Raw genomic sequence first — 21,693 nt, 5'->3', positions numbered from 1 at the left:
ACTTCTTACTAACCGGCCGGAAATGTCTGACACAAAAACCGCTAGACAGACCCACGGACCGCTAGGTGATCAGCTCCGCTCGGCGACAGTGTGTTGACAGTGGAAAATCTGACCCCAGTTCTGCTTCTGCTTTGTTTACGGACATGTCGTGTACGCAAAGCGAACGTGCCAAGCCGCTACCAACCCGTCATAACGGCTAAGTACCGACGGTCTAACCCGAGAAGTCGCTGGCCATAGTACAGAGCACTAACGATCCGCCAAGTTCCGTTGAAAGGCGTTTTTGAAACAAGCATTGGACCAACAGAGCTGCGCAGAACAGTGAAGAAGGTTACATGATTAAATAAAAATACGTGACTATGTGTTTAGAAAAGAATAATCAAGGAAAAGAGGATGAAGCTGTACGCTATTCTTTGAGCTTTCACGTGTCAATTTCTTTTGAAGTTCACACGGGGCGGGGGGGTACCGCATGTGGTCTATAAGGTGTGTGTGTATAAGCGTATAGCTAATAGGCTTTTGATACAATTTTTGTTACTGTTAAGGCCAACTTCTTTTTTTTTAGTATATCCTAGTAGATATTTGTAAGGCGTTTGCATGCTAAATTCAAACAAAATTATCATTGTTTTTAACGGAAGTTTCAATTTAAAGCCTAAGCCCCTTAAGAATTGTTTCTAAAACGCACTTCATTAAATTAGCAGTATTTCTAATGGTAAGTGTAATTGATGTGATGTGTGTCCTGCAAGATGTGTTACTCTTGCTCAAACACGTCTAGCCTAATTTTGAGTTATTAAGCTATCCAAAAATCCTACTTTTTGTAGAGGCGTTTTTTTTTTTTTTTTTTTTTTATTTATTCGCGTCTTTGCGTAACGATTTCGTGCTGCCGGGATACGCACAAGGAAATGCTGTCGAATCTTTAAGTACTTCTACCAAAAAACTCGTTTGGTGGTCACCGGTTGATCTAAGTAAGATTACACAGTACGTCCATGTAGGGCTGGCTTTGAGTTCAGTAGGCTGGTCTGAAAGTTTTGATCCCTGACCACGCCACAATTTGTGCGATACCTCGCTATACCTCCTTCATGAAGATTTCATTTTCAGGGAACAGATGCGACAACCTGAAGCCATTCTCACTAGCTCATCATCCTTTAGCGTGTTTTTGCCTTGATATACAAGTGCTTCGTTGTTCGAGAAAAAACTAAAATGGCCCATGATTGTTATTAATTGGAAAGCGAATCGGTGGAAGTGTCATTTAACCTTGAAATCTATATTCAAAACTGAAAATAACATTATATTATTAAGCTGTGACTTTTATATCTAAGTAGGGGGTCAGCAGGGTTGGTTCAGAATTATCTATAGTTGACTGTCGAGAATACGTCGACGCTTCAACACGCTTTCATCTATACGCACGTAGGCGGCCTTAAAGTATGCAAAATAATATAGGTTTAGCAGGACACATTCTGACGGTAGGCAAGTGACTGCGTGTTCCAGTGCGAAGAGGATCATTGACTTAAGCTCGGTATTGCTTGCGGAATATATGTAGAAGATAAATTGTTAATGCAAACTGGGACCTGTGTAATACTACGGTTTCACTGATTACGGAAAATGATATGTTACAGCATGGGCTGTGACGATTGCAACTTTCCACGCTATCGAACTTGGGCTTCTATTAATACAACTTTAATTCTGACAGATCTATAAACTCTCTGTCTGCCATCTGTTAGCTCAATACTGAAGTATAAGGTTAAGTGTCGCAAAGGAGAAGCTTCTCGTTAGCACAAAGTTGTGGTTCTTCCTAGCGTTAAAGTTTAGGAAACTGGTAACGGTCTGTACTGATTTGGTATGATGATGCATACACCCACCGTGCAATATTTCTGAGAAAGTTGGGAATACAACATCGCACTTTCTCATAAGTTTCTTTCCTGACTGTGCTTCCTGATACTGTTCGGACGTTTTCAGTTATCCTTTTAAGACGAAAACTTTGTGAAATGGAAGTTGACCTGAAAAGGTTTATGAGTATGAATATTGATGTCTAACGGCTGAGGTAAGGTAGATTAAACGCCGATTAGAGCTAAATTGTATCAATTTTTCGTTTTAACACTTTCAACTTTAACTTCAACTTAATTACTTCGCAAGTAATACAGGCGACATACGAACGATATAACAGTTAATGTAGCAAGTTCATATAGTAAATGACTACACTCTCGCTCTTTTTTTTTTTTTTTTTTGTTGTTTCGATACATTTTCAGTTCACAGACTGCCTCGTATACATGACGCAGGTGCAGTCCACCCTAAATACATTCAGACTCAATCGGGAATTGCCGCTGGCAGGTCTGACTGTTAAGCGTGACGAAGCATTTCCAAAAGAATTTCAGGTTCTTTCAGCTTCTAAATCGTTCATTCTCATCGCACAGTAAGTAAAAGTGTTTATATAATACGGCATCTTTAAACGCCCACTCAGATGCAGGTGGCTGAATGACGTTCGCTTTGAGAAATCTAATTAAGGAAGACGTATTCTGACTACAATGGTAGCAACTCCTGGCGAAAACGTTATTTAAATTTGTCTCTATCTATTACGTTATGTTAACTGTTTCTGATAGCAGTACATAGTGATAAAGAATCCGTCAGCTTGATTTAATATTTATTTTAGTCAATTACCGCAAAAATATTATTATCCAGAACAGATTTCTAAGAAGTATGTTTGGGTATAGTGCTATTAGAGTGCAACTCGTGCTTATAGGCAAAATTAAAATATGGGGACATTTTGTGAGCTCATACAGATTTTACATTGATGATATATCTATTATTAGAGTCAGAATCCAGCTCTCTTCACGCCAGTTCTGCTAGAAAATTTCACTTGATTACAAGTAATTATACCTAGTTTTTATATATAGTAATTATATCTAGTTAAGGACAGGTCCTTGATGCCCCGATATGCCTAAGAAATGATTATAACCGAAGGCCATAAAAAGATTAAGGCCGTTCTACTTACTGCTAATTAGACCTACAAATAATTTGCTGCTCAGGACTTCGGAGGAGCGCGAAGAATGGATCGAAGCGATACAGGCCGCCGTAAACGACTACAAACGAAAACGGCTTACATTAGTCACACCACATGAACATAATAATCAGGCCATTTTGGAAGGAGAATCGATAGTGCAGCAGGCCCCCGTTTGGACACCCGACTGTCGTGTCACAATGTGCCAGAACTGTCAGGCGGGTTTTACGACTTTCCGTCGAAGGCATCACTGTCGAGCATGTGGTAAATAATGTAGCGTGTGTTCATATAAGGACAGGCGTTAGCAGAAATGGCTCGGCTAGCGTGAATGTGCCTATTGCAGACCGGCAAGGCAATCTCGTGTTTTGTATTGTAGATATTCTTTCTTGACACTGTTATACTTATATGACAACCACTTCGGGCAAACATATATATAAGACATGATAGCTCATCTGTCTGATGGTTGATTGATTTTGCTCGTCCACATATATTTAACGTGAAACAGGACGTGTTGTCTGCGGTTCGTGCTCAAAACGCGAGGCCTGGCTAAATTTCAACGGAGGAAGCTTTGAGCGCGTCTGCGATAGCTGTGTCATCAAGTTTCGTGAGTAAATCATAAAACATACTCTTAGATCTATTACATGTATGTCATACACTTTTTAATGATTCAATATTTCTTATTAAAGATATTCAATTTAAAATAAGTGCACGCAGCATCAAAATGTCTTTCCTTCAAGATACGAACAAACTATGAGAATATAATAAAAATGTAACTTTGAATATGGTAAAAATTACTTTTCCAATTTTTTTCGTGGGAAATTATAGCGCGCGAACGACTAAAATCGTCGGCAGGCTTGCCTGAGGTCACCCCTGATACACCGACGCCAGATCCGTCGAAGTGTAACAACATAATTTTTGTAAGTTAATTTTCACGTTTGGTTCCCTTGAATGGCGCGTAAACTTGTCGAGCTGCATAGCATTAGTGTTCACAATGAAAACAGACACATGGAACTAAGAGAAAGCTGAGAGAGTGTCTTCGAACTTTTGTTGTCGAACGAATTGTTTTGTGTACTACTACATTCGTCTCTATTTGTGCAAAAATTGCTTTGTTATTTAGGAGAATTTAAGTTTCCATTTTCAGTCTCAAGTTCTGTATGCCAGAATTTCAGTTAGTACTGTCAATCCTGCTTACATACCCTTAGCCTGATTTATCTTAATTACAATTTTGGTAAGTGGCAAATTAGACCCTGATTATTGGTAATGATTTTATTGTTGCGTTGTCTTGCCTTGAGCAATAACCCCAACCGTCGTAACAGACTATCTGATACGTGCCCGTACATAATGTGTTTTATGTTCTAAGTGTCATCTTGTGCGCTAACAAAAACTCCTGGGAGCCAATTACCGAAAATAGAATTGTTTTTACGTGTGTCTTCTTTTAGCTTCTCCAACGTTGCGACTGGATGTTTTAAATCAAATGTAACGTTTTTTTTTCCGATTTTAGCTGGACGACGCAAGAATAAAGAGACAGGACAAAGAAAACGCCGTCCGGTTTTTGAATCATTGTTTTAAATCATCATCATGTTCGTAATATCGCGCTCGATATATTCTGTTCTAGTTCTCAAGGTGTCTAACGTTTCTGTGGCCGCCAGCTGTCCAGACCTGTCGTTTTGGTGCGAATAATCGCAGCGGAGTTCCTGTCATTGTGGTTACGCCCCCAGCCAAACACGAATGTTATGTGCGTTGTGACGTATTTTTCTTCAAACGAAAGAGATGCGCGTTGCACGAAATGGGGCGGTCTTCCTGATCGCACTGGGGGTTGTCTACAGTTTGCTCATTACCTCAGTCGTTCACATGCGCTCTAATTGTAAATAATGTCAATGCCTGCGCTGAGAAGCAAAAGACAATTAAACGTAGTAGTAATAGGATGCTGACATTTGTTGCGTAATTTCAACTCAGCAGAGAAACGCGTGGAAAAATGACTGAAGCAGCGTGTAGTGACAGGCTCCAGATATCTAGGCTTATGGGAAAGAGACTGTAGAAACGTGTATGGCTTAGGAGAAGACGACTAGTGAATAGTTGAGTGGAATGTTCAGTTGTCATTGGATGAGTATCTGACGTTCCGGAAAAATCATTTTTCACCAAAGGTTGTTCGAAAGTAGATCTTCCTCTGCTGGCTTTTTCGGCGCTTGTCTATCTTTTGCAATGGTAGAGTCACCGCTGTTCGACGCAACTGAATAGATCTCAATGCCAAACAAAATTTTCCGTCACATGAACTGATCCTTCTGCCTTTTTTTTTTTGGTTGCTGATGCTTAAAACAAACTCCCTTTAGCTTAACAACCCCAAACATCTATCGAAATTGCTTTAATCTGAAAATATCACTTTTGGCTGCGTTGTTAGACAAGTAATTTGCTTCTTTACTTTAATGCCGGTTAATTGCTATTTGATTTTGTATAAACGGATTTAAATTAGGCCATAGTGAAACTTCTGTTAACGAAATCCACACTTCTCAGTAAAGTAGACATTGAAGCTGCGATTATGACGCTCCAAGATACTTATCAATAAATAAATGCGTTGATGCACGTTTCTGTGTCGAAAATGCAAAAGTGTACAATGTAACTGTTTGCACAAACAGTTTGACAGAGAATAGTGTTTATTTTGGAAATAGCTAAATATGCTTGAATTTAGCCGCCACACTATTGACACGTTGGAAAACGTGTACATGCGAATATTGAAGGCGTGGACTCCACTATGCTTCGGTGCTTTGTCGGGTCGGCCTGTCAACATAAGTTCTGCCTGACGTTAATTACCAAATGCAATTCACTGCTTATCTGAACCACTATAGAAGTAGTCAAGAACGTCTAATTGCATACGATGAGAAATACTTTTAACATTTGTCGTCGTATTTGATCCACTTGGAACGTCGCGTCGTGCAGGAGATATGTGGCGCCAACGACGATGGGTGCACGATGAGTGGATATCTGAAATTGTTTAGAAAAGGGGGTTGGAAACGATACTGGTACGTACTGAAGAAGCGGGTATTGTTCGTCTACAAGGCGAGCGCGGACGTCGCGCCGATCAATCGGCTGCCTGTGCTCGGATACGAGGTCGTCGACGCCGACGACGCCAAAAAGGTACTGTGTGCCGTTGTATTGCGAATTTGAATTAGAGACGGTCCTAAAAATTGTGAAACAGCAGTAAAAGATATAGGTGCTCGCCCGGTGAAATCGAATAATTAACTCAATTTTTCTGACAGACGTCGCATCTGCATATGCATTGCCATAGGAAACTTGCCCTGTCCACTGATAATAAGACAACTAGTCTGCTTATATATCTAATGCATTGTTGAAAACTCTATAGAAGGAGAAAATGGTGGAATAGCAAGAAATCATCTAAATATAAGCTAAGTAAATAACTTATGGAAACTTGCAGGCCGATCAACAAGATTTATGTTTCAAGCTGCGTCACCAGGGCCTCGAGGACGTCGTGTTGTGCGCGGAAGATCCTGAAACGGCCGCGAAGTAAGTTGTCAAGAAAAACGAGGGGGCATTTTTGTCTATTTCCCCGTAGGTTGTCGATAATACGACGTATGATGGTGGCGATGACGGTGCTTCGGCTAATTAAGAGCCACACCGATTTCAGGCAGATCCTAAAATCAGCCAATACTACAACACATACGTGTCCGATGCCCTGCATTCCGCTAAACGTACCGCCAAATATCTCTAGAAGGGCACGCGAATAGTTCTCGCAGAGGCCTGAGGAAGCATGATAGAGCTTTGGAAGAAGTATTTGGTTCATACCTCTTCCGATAAGCTTAACCTTGATTTTACGCTGATGGGCTGACTTCCTATTCAGAGGTGATCACAGCTGTTCATCGTCAATTAACGTTTGATGTTGGATCGTTTTTTAAACTGGAAGATCTCACTATGCTTAACTAGTGCTATTTAGTCTCGCCTAGTTGCATAGATAGATACATTGTCAAGACTTGTATCATAACTGAAACTCCTTTAGAACGATATTTCAACTTAGACGGTCTTAATTGGTCAACTTAATTGGTGCAAGATACATAGCCTACCAAAATTCCTTGTTTGAGCCAAACGCACTTAATTATTAATTTCCTGTGTATAGTATGAATATATGTTTGAACGTAGATCTTAGTACGATTTCAGTATTGGGCTTGATGACGATCGTATGTTTGCTACTCGTCGAGTTCGATTGGTGCTGCTAGGTTTTTTTAAATATTATTGTGCAAGTCGCTATTATGAGTAAATGTATGAGCTGAATCAAGCGTCGGCAGAGATTGATGGTACGTCAGTCAGCTACAATGCACAGACCGATATATTTGCTTCAACAAAACTTTTGATAATACTTCAGTAATGCATTTTTGTACAACGATAGGCATTTTAACGCGTAAGTTTCTTATCTGGGCGCAGGTGGAAGCAGCGTATTCGGGATGCGACGCAGCTCGAACCCACGTCGCCTCATGAGCCTTCCGCGTCTTAGTCCGGAACGCCTCTCAACGACGAACCATCGCACAAAGCAATTGGTGACATTATAGAGTAAACCCTTATGCAGCTGATTTTGGCCAAAAACAGTTGTTGTTACTATTGTTGTGTACATAAGAAAAAAAAAGCTTTTAGAGTCTACACCCTCTCTAAAACGGCTTTTCTTAAACAGCCCGAGCTTATATGTATGAAAATACGTATACTTTGCGATTATTATGGCCATTACGCACTCTTACATACATACATACATGCCAGCTAATGTATTGGAATTGTCTGTCGTTTTTTTCAGTGTCTTACGTGCCGAAAACTAGGGAGAGACATTAGCATAATTTATTAGCTTATATTTAAGCTCGGTTATGTGTTAGCTGCTTTTTGGCCGAAGTAGAGCCTTCAGAAGTTATTGACAGTGTAAAGGAAACAAACTCGAGAAACGGATCAACATTTACTTGAGTGATAGTAGAATAACAATAACAGTACTAATTAATAAACAGTAGCACAAATGGCTTGGTTTTATACAATCCACATTGAACGTCCACAGACAGACTATACACCTTTACAGACACGTTCAGTTGAACGTGATACGAGATTCAACGCAATAACGGGGTTGTTAGGCGTCTTTAATTCGTATAGCTGATTGGACAGCCAGTGCATGAATGTACAGCGTTTGCAAGCGAGCGCCGTAGTAAAGTCATAGTAAAATAATTTGTGCACCTATGAAAATGCACTAGACAGATATGAGCTATACATATCAAAAGATAAGTAGTCGTACAGTCAGCTTACACCGAGAGAAATAGCAAGGCCAGTAATGTACCGAGGAGCTTGAAGGGGTTTATTTACTTTCTACACGTTGCTCCTACTTTTAATCAACCAGAGATCAGCGAATACCTGCAAATAATGCATAAAATTCGCGACGTTAGTGAGAAAGTGCAATGAATATACATGTTACGTACCGCAATTATTTCTCTCTACCCTGTTGTTTCCACAGGTTTCGATAAAAATACAGCATATTTGCGTGCAGCATACAAACAGACATGTGCTTTAAACACTACGAGTGATTAGATGCTAGAGAGATAAAAATGGCAGCGGAATGTATGTTAGTTGTACGACTCCTGGGTAGAGCTCGAAAATAGGGTCTCTAGCCAAATCGCCTCACCTAAATACGGTGAAGTGTTAAACGAATTATCTGTTGTTCATATAAATTATATATAAGATAAACATCATTATATTTATTATGATTATGATTTTTCTTGTTACTATGAAGTAAAAACACTAAAAGAAGAGCGAAAATCATATTTATTGCTCGAGAAGTCTGACACACAAAAGAAACATTAGGATCAAGGAAGCCTCGTAATATAATAACACTCGAAAACTATTGGGATCGGTAAAGAATGGATGGTGATGTGTTAATAATAACAGAGCTGCACTGTAGCTAAGCACTATATGAGGTGTTTTTGCATTGTTATTACGCATGTGATGATTATAATATGTAATGTAACGATAATCATAATGACAAAATAACCACTTTGAATAAGAAAACAAAACTGAATAAAAAAAATAATAAATACAGATAGATTTACTGTTTTATTAATTCGAACAGTGCTTTTTGTTAGACTTTAAATGTTTAGGTTAGCGGCTGATTGAACTAGATATTTCGACAGAATAAAAAGGGTCTATCTGAGGTGCGTCAAGATATCCTCAAAATAAGATTATTTAGAAGTCCTACAAAATCGTGTCGGAGTAAGTACATCGTGGATAGTCTGCTAGTCAAGGTATGATCTTCTGTCCATATGTTACGAATTTAGATTTCGAAATATTTTACTAAAAAGATCTTGATCATTTAAAAAACTCCGGCATTTACCACTGAATGAGAAGTACGTATCCTGAAATGCTCACTTTTTATTGTTAACATGATGAGAATTTTTTTACTTACCTTTCTAAGTTAGCGCGTCGTAAATGTGATTACCGCACAAAAAGTAGGAGGATACTGTATAATCAAATTCCCTACAAACATTGTGATCACAATCCTGTCACGTAAATGGCATCTAGACGATTGCTTTTTCGATTGCGAATTTGTAACCTGCCTACGACGCCAAAAACATTCAGCCTCTTACTCAAATTGGAGTTGCAACTGATGCTTAAAGCTACAGCAACGTACGTTTGTGGGATCCCTGTTTCGTACCATGTTTCGTTCTATAGTACATATATACATGTTATTTTTCACACTCTAAGAATATTCTCAGCGTTACGCCTATAGAACTAAATCAATACTGTTCCATATAAACCTTACAACTACGAGAAAAACACTTAATATCAGATTGTTTTCTACCTATTAATATTCGGTCCCTCTGATTAGTTTAATGCCGGCATGTACCAACATGACAGAAGTGTGCAGCGCATTTCAATAAACACTCTCCTGTCTACAGAGAGGATTGTTATTTGCAGGGAGTATCATTTTTATTACATTATCATTATAATGTATTACATCACTGATATTATTGCGTATGTGTTAATGCGATGGCGCGTGGTGGCAGGGCAAAGTTACAGAATTTAAAAGAATAGCGCATCCGGTCTCGCATTTATGCGTGAAACAATGAGAGGCACCGTGACGCAGACAGTTGACAGCTGAAATTTGCAATTCAATTTTCTGGTAATTTAATGGAAGTCATTTTGCTTCAGCGAAAAGTTTTCGTTTCAGAGGTAGAGCGGGCACATCACGACGAAGACTACTTGTTATCCCTCGATAGTGCAATACGCCGATCTGTAGATTCGACACACTGCGTAGCGATCTCCAGTATCGGATGTGTGCAGCTGTCGAAATGCTGCCTCGCTCGACGGTTGCTGCCTCTTTTATCGTTGTTGCCATGCTGGACCTCGGCCAGGTAATGAGCCAGTGTCCCAAGAAAGATATCAAGTGCATCTACCCCGTGCTCAAAGAATTCGATCCTTCGGGCATACAGTTGCTTGGTCACGCATCCTGCCTTCGTAGAGAGTGTCCCAATCTCGTCGATGACGATAAAGGCGAGTCAAAGGATGTTGTTCTAAAACTACATAACGAACTGCGACAGAAGATAGCGCTCGGAGAGGATGTTCACTTTAGACGGACAGCGAGAACCAGCCAGGGGGCCGGCAACATGCTACAGATGGTCTGGGATGATAACTTAGCTGAGAATGCCATGAATTGGGCCTTTCAACTGTGCTTGGATAGAGGTATACATACATTTTTAAGCCGTCAGCATGGCTATTGTATTCTAATGGTATAATTTTGGAAGTGAACTACTTGAGTCTCAGCTCCACCGTTACTCGTAGTGCTGGGTGCAATACAGAACCCAATGATATAGCTAAAACTTTCGTATTGCGGTGAATTTTTGGATGAAACAAAGCATCTCAGTAAGCGAATAAATAAGTTGGCTGCGTAGAAGTTTTGAGGGTCATCCCGTTGCACTTTTTATCGGCTCCCTTGAAACTTGCACAATTCCTCTTATTACGTGTGACGTTTACAAGCTTTGAGCGTAGATTAATATGGTGTTAACGGAATGCCCAATGGCGATACCAGACGTAAAACTCCAAACATAGAGATTAATACGGTGTCACAAATGAGCCTGATCACACATACCGCCGAAAGAATCTAGTTATTGCAAATGAAGTGGCACATTTGTATTCGTTTCGTAGCAGTCTTGTATGCTAAATATGTTGAGGTGGCGGGATGGTCCTCATAAGCGCGCGAGTTCCGTGAATCTTCTCCCTTTCGTATCGGTACGATTGATGCTTACCCGCAACTAGTCCGTAAAATACCACTCAGAAAATCAATAATTGTCTAATACCCGCAATATTACCGATTGATGGCCAGCACGGCTCGACTTAAAGTATATTTTCAAAGTTCATTGAATGTTGTGCACTAGTGCGTGGTAATCGGGCGCACTGCCGTCACTGATGTTGTAGCTTATGAATATCGTAATATAAAAACTTTGAAAGTTAGCCCTATCACCGCTTAACTGTCACCTGTTCTCGTTATGCCGCAGCTTTATGAAGAATTAAACTATTTCGGTGTCGTGCATGTATACAAGCTATCTCGGTGTAGTGCATATACAAAAGAAGTAATAGTTGAAACAAAAATACATTTGTCTTTATGAACTTTCAATATCATTCATCATGTTAATAGTAGCAAAAAACTTGCATGGATCTCAATACGTGAATTAGCACGTGAACATATTTGCGTATCCCAGGAAGAAAATCTTGCCCCATTTATTCCACAGGTAGACCAACCGGCCGATTATGGAGACATGACCAATTAAAATGCCGCAGCACAGACCAGTTCATGTATGTTGGTCAGAATCTCTTTTGGGTGCATGATGACCACGGCATTATCAACTGGAAACATGCCATCGGAACATGGTACAACCAACGTTTCAACATGAACGACAATTTCGTTGAGCAGCCACCGGGGCTATACACAAACGTTTCTGAGTTCATACAGCTTATATGGGCACATTCGTTTAAGGTAAGCTGTAAAGAAACCGGAATGGTCATTAGCCTTAGGTTAGGGCGCACGAATCAAAGATATCACCCAAATTCATCGAAGTAATGCACATACAATTCTTCGTCTTCTCTGTTCATTGCCAGAACCCGATTGAGATATTGTTTTTTTGATTCGATTGATAGCCCTTAGAAACAGTTGTCTTCTTAGTCACTTTTACGTTTTTGCTGTAACACTTCTTTGCTTTTGCCTTTGCTTTGCAAAATTTTCATCAGGTTGGCTGCGGCTATTTGAAGGCTACTTTTGATAATCCTGTGGATCCTGCACATCGCTACGTTCAGTCATTCTACATTTGTAACTATGGACCCCAAGGAAATAGGCCTTGGATCTATATTTATCGGGTTGGCAATCCAGCATCCAACTGTCCCCAAGGATCACTTCCAAGTAAAGAATACATAGGCTTATGTAAAGTCTACGACGAGGATGTAGTTCGACAGAATAATGGGAACTATTGAAATGAAAAGACACCGGCAGCTCAATAATAAAAAACCCTGTTAAACAGATTCCTTGCTAAAAGCACAGGCAAATTATCCGATTGAATTTTGATTGTCGTGTATTACTATAAATCATAGTATATATATATGTAATGCATGTAAAAAACATTAATTTTTTACATGCATTACATATATATATAATGCATGTAAAAAATATATTAATTTTTTACATGCATTACATATATATTGCCTATACATATCTACAGGGGTCGACTAAAGGGGTGTAAAAGAAATTTGTTAGATGTTCTTAGACAAGCGTTATGCTATCCGTTCGATTCGGGAGATTCAACTAAATTTTTCTCAAAATAGTTGTAATTGTATTAAAATAAGAAAAACAATGGGATCTTATTTTTGCATTCACGCGCCGTTTATTTAACATAAGCAGTGTACAGCAGAGTTCCGTTTGTCCGCCTACATAAAGGTTAGAAAACGATTGTCAATATACAAGTTCCACATAGTTACTAGTATGTCAAATATGTATATATATACAACTGCTATATATACAGTGGGAACAATAGCATTCCATCTAAATTGTTTCATTTTGCCATAAACCGTTATCAAAATTGACATAATGCGTTCTTATATTATACATACATATATGCTATTATATATACAAGGCGGTGAGATTTTTGAGAAGGCACCAATTAATATCGTTCAGTTTGTCACCCCCCAAGAAACGACCGGTAACAAGCAATCGTAGCGAGTAGCTTCGCCCCGACGCAGTCTTTTGCAATAAATTCATTTTAATTCTAATCGAATTGCGTATTTATATTTAACAACAATTAGTCCAACTGAATGCAGTGAGCTGTTTTTCGAGGATAATGACAAAACCGTAGTTTTGGTATAATTAGGTTCACTGTTCAATTTACGCAAAGCAAATTGTATTAATACTCATGTTTTAAGGAAAACAAACAAGTCACGTATTTGACTTAAAATTTTGGGTATCGAAACACAAGTTAATCGAAATGCTATTCGTAAAAATGACAATCACTCTTAATGTGCTCTAGCTGTCAAGCTTCACACACAGACACATCGTTCGTAGAAATGTTTTGCTATTTAACAATGTGTCCAGTTAACGTATACTCACGAGATAATTCGTTTTCGGAAGCAGCTAGTATTTATTATAAGCTGACACTGCTTTGTTGCCATTACTATTTCTTGCTTCGTACATTACTCGCCTCTTGACAGGTTCGTCATATAGCATCTTCAAAGATCGTAATTCATTATGCTTAATTTTGCTATTAATAAAGCCTTAATATTAATAAAGTACGAGGCCTAATTTGCAGGCTTAACTTCAAATCTCGATTGCATAGGAACGTTTATGTGGTGTAAGCATAAACCACGCACAATAAACAATTCCCTCTAAATTATAGTGATTATGTACATTTAATACACAAACTCACAGTACTGGTGATCTGATGAAGTCATGGGTATGTAAGCAAGTATGCTAAGTGCAAACATGAACGAGCTCATGTTTAGAATTGTTTAAGAACAGCCTTTTCTGCTATCGCAGGTTTTTATGTTGGGTAGCGGACAGTGAACCATTTCTTCTCCAAGGCAATTAACCGCTATTCTTACGGTAATGAAACGAAAAATTTAGCGAGACGATACCTCTCGCTGAATAAATCAGATTATTCAACACAGATTATCGTTTTGAGTGTTATTTTTTGGTGTTAGTCCCTTACTTGGGAATAGTTGCTTCTCACCATCTTTTCCTTTGCATAGCATTGATAGCACACAGGAATTGTAACATGGCGATTTTAACGCATATGTATATATTTAATATACTTATTGTGTGTATAAAACACCTATAAATCTATGTGAATTATTTGGAATCTAAGTAGAACATAAACCTACCATAACGGATATGAGTGGGGAGGCAACTCTCTTGGCCTTTTCCATGCACTCCTGTGCTTGAAGATCACCTTGCGTTACAGATGAATGCCCCTGTCAGCCACCTCGCCCTCCAAAACTTCTTTTATTTTCCGAGATGTTACGGATTTTGTCCCCGCTTGTTGCCCGCCTAGCGCCGAACATATTTGATCTGTTCCCTCGTATTCTTCATTTTCATTTTTTCCACCTAGTATCGTACGCATCCGCCTGCGTTGAGTCGGTGTCCCGTCGTTGTATGTAAACGTCAGTTTCGGGAAAATTTCCAGCTTGGCCTTATCATGATCCTTGTCTTTATTACACCCACTAATCGTGAATACGCCGTGTAGTACGCAGAAGGTCGCCCAGTATTGCGGCTTACCGAAGGGTGCCGCCGCGCGTCATTAACGAATTTAACGTTTTCGTTTTCGCCTTATAAGTTGTTGGGTTCTGCTGGTCTTCTGTCAATGCTTAATTCAAGCTAGTGTATGCTATGGAGACAAAGAGGATGGTCCGAAGTGAAATACCTCTTAAATCATTCTCACACATTCGCACGAATCCACAGATGCCGGTTAAGTGGTCCAACTATATTGTAGCTATTTATTATGAGATGCCTTGTCTAGTTTGCCTACCGCGCGTCGTTACGTTTCTTAGCGAGCTCAACCGCGTAGCTCACTTTGAGCACGTGAGGACCAACGGAAAATTCAGGATTGCGTCGGCAGAAGGTTTCAGCATCGCGAGGATTGCGCAGGAATACAAATGCCGCCTTTCGATCACGAAGTATACGCATCCTCTGTAAATCGAGATTAACATTTATCTATTAGTTATCTGCCGCTTGCGCAAAAGGAAACGAAAAACAGAGGTTCGTTGAATAGCATTTAGTTAACTTTGGGAGTAGGCCATGAATTCCCACAAGCACATACATACATACATTATATATGTATGTACATGTATATAAGTATGTATGTATATATACATATATATATTAAATACATATATATATTTGTATATAGTATAGCGTGTAAATCGTATATGGGAATTAAACTAACCTCAACATCGAATTTACTGAAAGCTTCCCCCAGCCTCCGCTCGTCCAGGGTATCATCCACATTCGTCAGAATCACCTGTCTCTTCTGCTTTTCTTCCTTTGTCTCTTTTGAGTCAGCTATTGCAACAGTAGCAGTCCCGGCTGCTAACTTTTGGGGTCGTCCGTTAAGGCCGGGCTGTCCCTGTCCCTTGTCTGTCCCTGACTGTTGTTGTTTGCTCAGCCTTTCTCTAACAGCTTGCCTTCGACGTTCTTCTTTCATCTTCAGCACTCGCTCACGTTCTTTCTTTTGCTCAAGCAGCTTCAGCTCAAACTCATCTTTAGAAGAAAACAGAAGCAGTGAACAAATTTTTTTGATACTATCGAAATAGAACCGTGCCGCTTTTTTTTGTATACATCCATGTGTGCGAAAATATCGAGCTACGACAATTCACATAACCTAACGTACCATGCCTTACACTCCTATAAGGCTTCTACATATACTAACCAAGAGGCCTGCTAGGTTCCTTGCTGGGCGGTGGACTTCGTTGTCTAACGTCACGCTTATCCCTTGATCCGCCGTGTTCAACCCGGCTTAACTCCCTGCATTCTCGGTAGCGATGGTCCACTCGACTGTCCAACCGGTCACGTATGCGAGAATCCCTATGGTAATCTCGGTCGCGATCACGTGATGCCCAATTATCGTCCCTGTCTCTAGATCGGGATCTGGACCGATCTCTACGATCTCGAGACCGTGTAATTTCGCGATCTCGCGGTGGCGGGCTGCGGTACCGCGGGGGACTGCGATATACAGGAGAACGACTCCGTTCCCGATATCCTCCAGTCAGATGCCCCTGCATTGATTAAAATTGAATGCAAATAACAGATACCGAACTCTTGATGTCAAAGTGAACATTCCTATTGGGAATCAATTGGGCGCAATTGATACATTCCAGGTTACGCTGGAACTTCCCAGCGTTTCTCTCACTAAACACCTCTTGCCGGTTGCTGTAAACTTGAATGATGTACTAATTAAATACGCAGCTAAACTGCGCAATTAATCGATGTTATTACGAATTCATCAATTTCTATATTGCATCACTAATTCAGCGACACTATGGGTAAAATTCATATTACACAGACTTGTAGCCATTGGAAAGAACTATATACGTACTATATAAGTCTTCACTTTTTATCTTGACATTTTAGAACTGATTTATTAGCATAACCACAACGCAATTAAAATAGGCAAAAAATGTAGCGAAAAACGAGAATTTAACAAATATATTTCAAATACTCGTAAGGACCAATCAACTTACCGTGGAAGTGATTGGTGGAGGTGGGATGCTGGTGTCAAATCTGGTATATCCTGTTACTTCTGGTGCAGACGTTGGGGGAGGGCGGAAATTTTTATTAACGTAGATTTTTTGACCAGGCTTATTGGCAGCAGGCAAAATTGTCGCAGGATGTCCGCCAATCGGGGGTGGCGGAACGCTAAGGTTAGGCGGCGGCAGGGGCGGTGGGAGATTGGTGAACATAGAAGCGAGCGGAGGAACCGGCGGCGGGGGTGCGTTTGGTGGAAACGCTGGCGGAGGCAGCGATATTGGCGGTGGTGGTAACAACGGAGGCGGAGGAAACTGTAACGGTGGTCCCCCAAGCGGAGGCAATGGTGGTGGAGGCCCGTTAAGAGGCGGAGGCGGAAGTGGTAGACCCGGAGGTGGAAATCCTGGTGGTGGCAAATTCAAATTGGGCGGCACCGGAGGTGGAGCAAGCTGTTGGTGGTGCGAACTGTTGCTACCAGGATGACCTCCATGACCGCCATGGACCCCTGAACCGGCAGGATTTGCCCCGCCACGATTTGACGTCGGACTGGTATTATTAGGCTGAACATTTGGCGGAAACCGCAGCAATGGTCCTTGGTGTCGCGGCCGAGGATGATGTTCTGAAGGGGCTCGAATACCGGCACGTCCTCTGGGACTATCGCCGTACGGCCGTGGCCTGTCGTGTCGGAACCGTCCTCCGCGACCTCGAAGCCCGCCACGCGGTTGGAACTGATTCGATTGATTTATACCACTCTGACTGTGCTGTTGCTGCTGGTGATGCTGTTGATGGCGACTATGGTGATGCCCACCAATCGTGGGTATTTCAACACTTTCCAAACTATCCGGTATACCCTGACGCAATTTACCACCGCGAGTTGATATAACGCGCTCTTGTTGAAACCGGCTGCTCCTACCCCTTGGCTGTTCTTCGTCGTCATCCTCATCACGGACTTGCTCTCTGACACGATGCTGATGAACAATCACCTAATGAATCATATTTGAAAAAATGTAAAAAAAAAAATAAAAAAAAATCATATCTTTTATAGAGTGAGCTCACGACGAGAGGCAAAAAATTGTCTGATCCGTAGGTGCACTACCACATACACTGCTTAATTCTCAGTTTGTCCTTAGTAGAATACATGCTGCAGCAAAAGTCTCACAAGGACGAACTGATAAGCACCACATGTACTGCTTAATTCTTACTTTGTCTTTAGTTGAATCTATGGTGCGGCAAAGGTTTCACAAAAACAAACAATCCTACTTGCATGTATGCGTGGGTTTACCTTCATGCGGCTTTTCTTACCTTTAACTGTGTCTCATCATCAGATTCAGACTCATTTGCTTCTTCGTTGGATGAATTCAGCTCTTTTGTAGGTTTTTCCTTTTCCTTAGGCTTCTCCTCGGCAGAATTAACCACTGGGGTTTCCATAGGTTGGGGAGCAAGCTCGGGTTTTGCAGGCTCATTGCCGACTGCTTTCTTTAGCGGTTCCTCTCGTACTACAGTTTCGACCCGAACACTTTTCGCGGGTGCAACCAAGGCTACTGGGACCTGTGCTGGCGGAGGCGGCTCTTTAGCCTGTGACGGCGGGCCTGCTTCCGATGGGTCTGGCCCTAATAAATCATCTTCCCCGTCCAATAAGGCGTCATCATCGTAATCATCCTAACCACAATGACAATCAGGTAAAATAAAATGTAGAGCAATCATCATAATTTTTTATTTTCGCATAAAATTATAAACAAGAGAAGTAGAATTAATTTATTTCTGTTTGTGGTAGGTTATTTTCTGTGTATTAACTGACCAATCCCAATTTCCCGAATATATTTACATGTTGTTTGCAAGCCCCAAAATGAACAAATTAAAGATATCTTTTCGCTGTAAATAAAAGCCCTTTCAAAGCACATGTGAGCTGAAACGTAAACGGCTTGCAGAATCAATAAATACCAAAAGCCTATTATTAAACATTATTAAAAATAATTAGGTATCTCTAGACGGAGACCATTATTAAAAATTATTATTATTATTAAAAACCTTAAACCTATTATTAAAAATTATTGAAGATTAGTTAAATACCTTTAGACAGAGACCACCATCGTCATCAGCAAGGAGGTCATCCTCTTTCATACTGAAAACGGAAATTTCATTTAGTAAAAAACTATGTACACCAACAGAGAAATTCTGCTATCTCTATTGCATTCCTCTTGGCCTTCGCAATTTTGTTTGTCAAATTTATAAAAACCTGGCTGCTTCAGCAGGTTTATTAACTGGTTAACTTTTTGCAGCGCATTTTGAACTCCTAAGACACTTGATTTGAGTATTTGAGAAAGAGTTAATACACAATGACCAAACCCCGAAAGTTTCAGAGAATATTATAATCAATAACCGATGAGAAAACTTTCTGCAGAAAGGATTATTAATCCTTTCTTGATAAAATACTTTCTGAAGGAAGAAAGAAATAAAATACTTTCAACACACGCATTTATATTTTTTAATGTTCCATACTGGGCTGTTCACCAGGGTTGCTAATCAACAAAGGTCGCGCTTGAGTAGCTTTAGCGATTCGCCATTCGTGCTAATCATTCAGCTGGCAACCACCTTAATGGGACACCCAAGCAAATGAAATTTTAGTCGTTCAAAAACGTGGGCTAGCCGTGGACGAGCCGCATAGTTTTGCTTCGAACCGTGAAGACAAGCTTGTTATTCATACGAGGTGTGAATCATCTCATTCGGCTCGAAGCATGAAGCAACTATAACAGCGGAAAGCGGTACCGCGCTATTACATGAAGAAAAACACTTCTTATTTTTCTTGACGAGCCAAACATCTCACCGGCAACTTAACGCGGTCAATTCGCTTCGACCCGCTAAAAATACTGTTCACTGCATAGCGCAGTGACATCGTTCGTTTCGACCAATCGTGGCTACATCCGTGTGTGTAATTAGGACTGAAAATATGCTGTCTACAATGCTTGCTTAGGCTGAATTGACTAGATATCCGCGAATGTGCATTATGGTGTCCCTTCAAGGGTTAGAGAAACAACAATTCGAAATGTTACCGGACCAAGTATCATTGGCTTGTTGAACTACCATACAAATACAACTAAATGGATGGTGCTCAACTGGATCAAGGATGCACAATATTAGCACAGGTCAGGTACGAAGTCGCGTAATTCTATCAATGGATGAAAGAGGTATGGGTATGCAACGAGTTCATCTACGACCTAAAACTATTAAGTGTATGCGCTATTTTGACATCACACTCACCTCATCATGCGGGGTACGACGTCGTCAAAGTCAATTTTGAAATTGGCTTGTCTCAGTTTCCCAACCCCTGAAATGCCGTACGTGAAGATCAACAAGGGGACATTGTTATCGCAACACCCTTCTGTGGAGCCAACCAACAATGACATTAGGCACAGCAAACACATGCACCGGCCTTTTACCAAAACACTGAGAAATTATTGCCTAAGAAATAGGACCACAGCTAAGGACTCGGCATGTGTCACACAATTTTATAAAAACAATGCGCGCTGCCTATTGAGACTAACGGAGCGGAAATAAGCTAACAGATCGAGAAAATGGAAAGAATTGTATGAACGCTATGGATGCTGGACAGTGTAACAAACCGGTAAACTACAGAAATGCTTTGTATGTTTTCATTTACAGTAGAAATTCACCAACAGGCATAGACATCAAACCGCGAAATAACAAACCGTCGCCTTCGATAACACCAAAACAAAACAACGACTCGGTGGCCAGTCACGCGGTGGTCTTTACGCAAGCTTGCTATCCGTCGGATGCGATTGAACTCCAAAGGCGCGAATATTTGAATCCACTTTTATACGATATTACTACTCGTGCAATCTACATAGTAGGTATTGAAATACTTTGTATATACACAGTAGTTCGACACTCTGCCACGAGTCGTGTCGTTATTAATATTAGACCACAGAATTTCTAAATTTAGTCACCTATAAACTTTTTTTACTGTTAGCTGGATTTCTGTTTTTCCACATCTATTAAGTTGTTTTTGTTTTAATTCAGTAGAACTGAGCCTATAAACAGCTTCAGGAAAAAAGCATTACATTTCACAGAAGAAATGCATTACAGTTTCTGCTTTATTCTTAAAGCAACTCATGCCACAAAGCTTAATTCTTAATATGCATTGTACGAACACCTGGATTACAGACTATTTTAGAAGATTACTTTTTCGTAAACACATTATCTTTAGCATTGCCTAGTCGAGATGTATGTATAAAGTACGAATGATTTATTTTTATTATTAGTCATACAAATTCATATAGAAAATAGTTCATATGACATAAATATCTGTCTATTCTATATTTATTTACTCGGTCTCATATTTGGTCTGCGCAGGCCCTACCAAATTAGGAAAGATATATGACGTTTATAGGTTTGTAGGCTCACAGCAAGGTCATACCCGCCTATTATTAAACTTACGAATACATGAAGCGGTCTAGGTTAGAATCTGGGCGTGAACATATTTCGTTGGAGGACGCTAGCCGTATGAAGGAATGCTTAGCCAAAGCAGTACCGAGCGTAAACTACTCCGGGACCCGAGCTTCGGAATGGAATTGGGTACTCTGCTAAGAAAGTCGAAAATCAGCTGTTGAAACAAACATAAGTCTTTAACAGTTAGCCTGCTAATTATCTATATTTATAGGTCCATAAGATAAATGGGCCTATCAGATAAACGCGGGGTCTATAATCAGGCTTCATAATGAGAGTAATTTATATTCACTTTATTGATTTTCTTTCTTTGAGAATACTTCCTTAGTTCCATTGTATTCAATATCATTCCGTGCGTAGTTCGCTGTGATTGGCTCTCCTATTACCGTTTGTTATCCACTGGAAACAAACATTCTCCCTTTTCCCAAGGTAACGCCATTATGGATTTGCTTATGAGATTAGACTTAGTTTGTTCAGTTACTTAGTATTCGTA

The 21,693-nt window shown here is 40.2% G+C and overlaps 3 protein-coding genes across 15 annotated transcripts in view; 2 read left to right on the top strand and 1 right to left on the bottom strand.

The window, feature by feature from the left end:
* LOC111245905 (uncharacterized) overlaps positions 1-9,080 on the top strand; it is a 71,664-nt gene extending 62,584 nt beyond the window's left edge. For 10 of the 13 annotated variants that reach the window (XM_022794893.2, XM_022794899.2, XM_086980729.1 and 7 more), the window contains 8 exons: positions 2,241-2,404; positions 3,018-3,253; positions 3,495-3,593; positions 3,815-3,906; positions 4,605-4,724; positions 5,924-6,121; positions 6,420-6,508; positions 7,421-9,080. In XM_022794893.2, the coding sequence (XP_022650628.1) occupies positions 2,241-2,404; positions 3,018-3,253; positions 3,495-3,593; positions 3,815-3,906; positions 4,605-4,724; positions 5,924-6,121; positions 6,420-6,508; positions 7,421-7,490 (1,068 nt within the window). In that variant the 3' untranslated portion in view covers positions 7,491-9,080. Of the gene's footprint in view, positions 1-2,240; positions 2,405-3,017; positions 3,254-3,494; positions 3,594-3,814; positions 3,907-4,490; positions 4,725-5,923; positions 6,122-6,419; positions 6,509-7,420 lie in introns of those variants that run through there. The other 3 variants (XM_022794891.2, XM_022794895.2, XM_086980727.1) reach the window with 3 other exon arrangements.
* Positions 9,081-9,904: 824 nt separating this feature from the next.
* Positions 9,905-13,273, top strand: LOC111245910 (scoloptoxin SSD43-like). The gene is made up of 3 exons (XM_022794905.2): positions 9,905-10,699; positions 11,746-11,990; positions 12,242-13,273. The coding sequence occupies exons 1-3, from the start codon at positions 10,291-10,293 to the stop codon at positions 12,479-12,481; spliced, it is 894 nt and encodes a 297-aa protein (XP_022650640.1). The 5' UTR covers positions 9,905-10,290; the 3' UTR covers positions 12,482-13,273.
* LOC111245906 (uncharacterized) lies at positions 12,866-20,467 on the bottom strand. Its single transcript, XM_086980734.1, has 8 exons — positions 20,444-20,467; positions 19,995-20,061; positions 18,807-18,858; positions 18,039-18,395; positions 16,733-17,719; positions 15,922-16,267; positions 15,439-15,752; positions 12,866-15,182 (listed from the first exon to the last, which is right to left on the bottom strand). Exons 2-8 carry the CDS (start codon positions 20,000-20,002, stop codon positions 15,018-15,020), a joined length of 2,229 nt encoding a protein of 742 aa, XP_086836860.1. The 5' UTR covers positions 20,003-20,061; positions 20,444-20,467; the 3' UTR covers positions 12,866-15,017.
* Positions 20,468-21,693: the final 1,226 nt, after the last annotated feature.

This window comes from Varroa destructor, unplaced genomic scaffold, assembly GCF_002443255.2.
Source record: "Varroa destructor unplaced genomic scaffold, Vdes_3.0 BEIS01000002.1, whole genome shotgun sequence".
Classification (NCBI taxonomy): domain Eukaryota; kingdom Metazoa; phylum Arthropoda; class Arachnida; order Mesostigmata; family Varroidae; genus Varroa; species Varroa destructor.
Note: the sequence above shows the minus strand (reverse complement) of the source record. Positions and strands in the feature narration are given on the sequence as shown.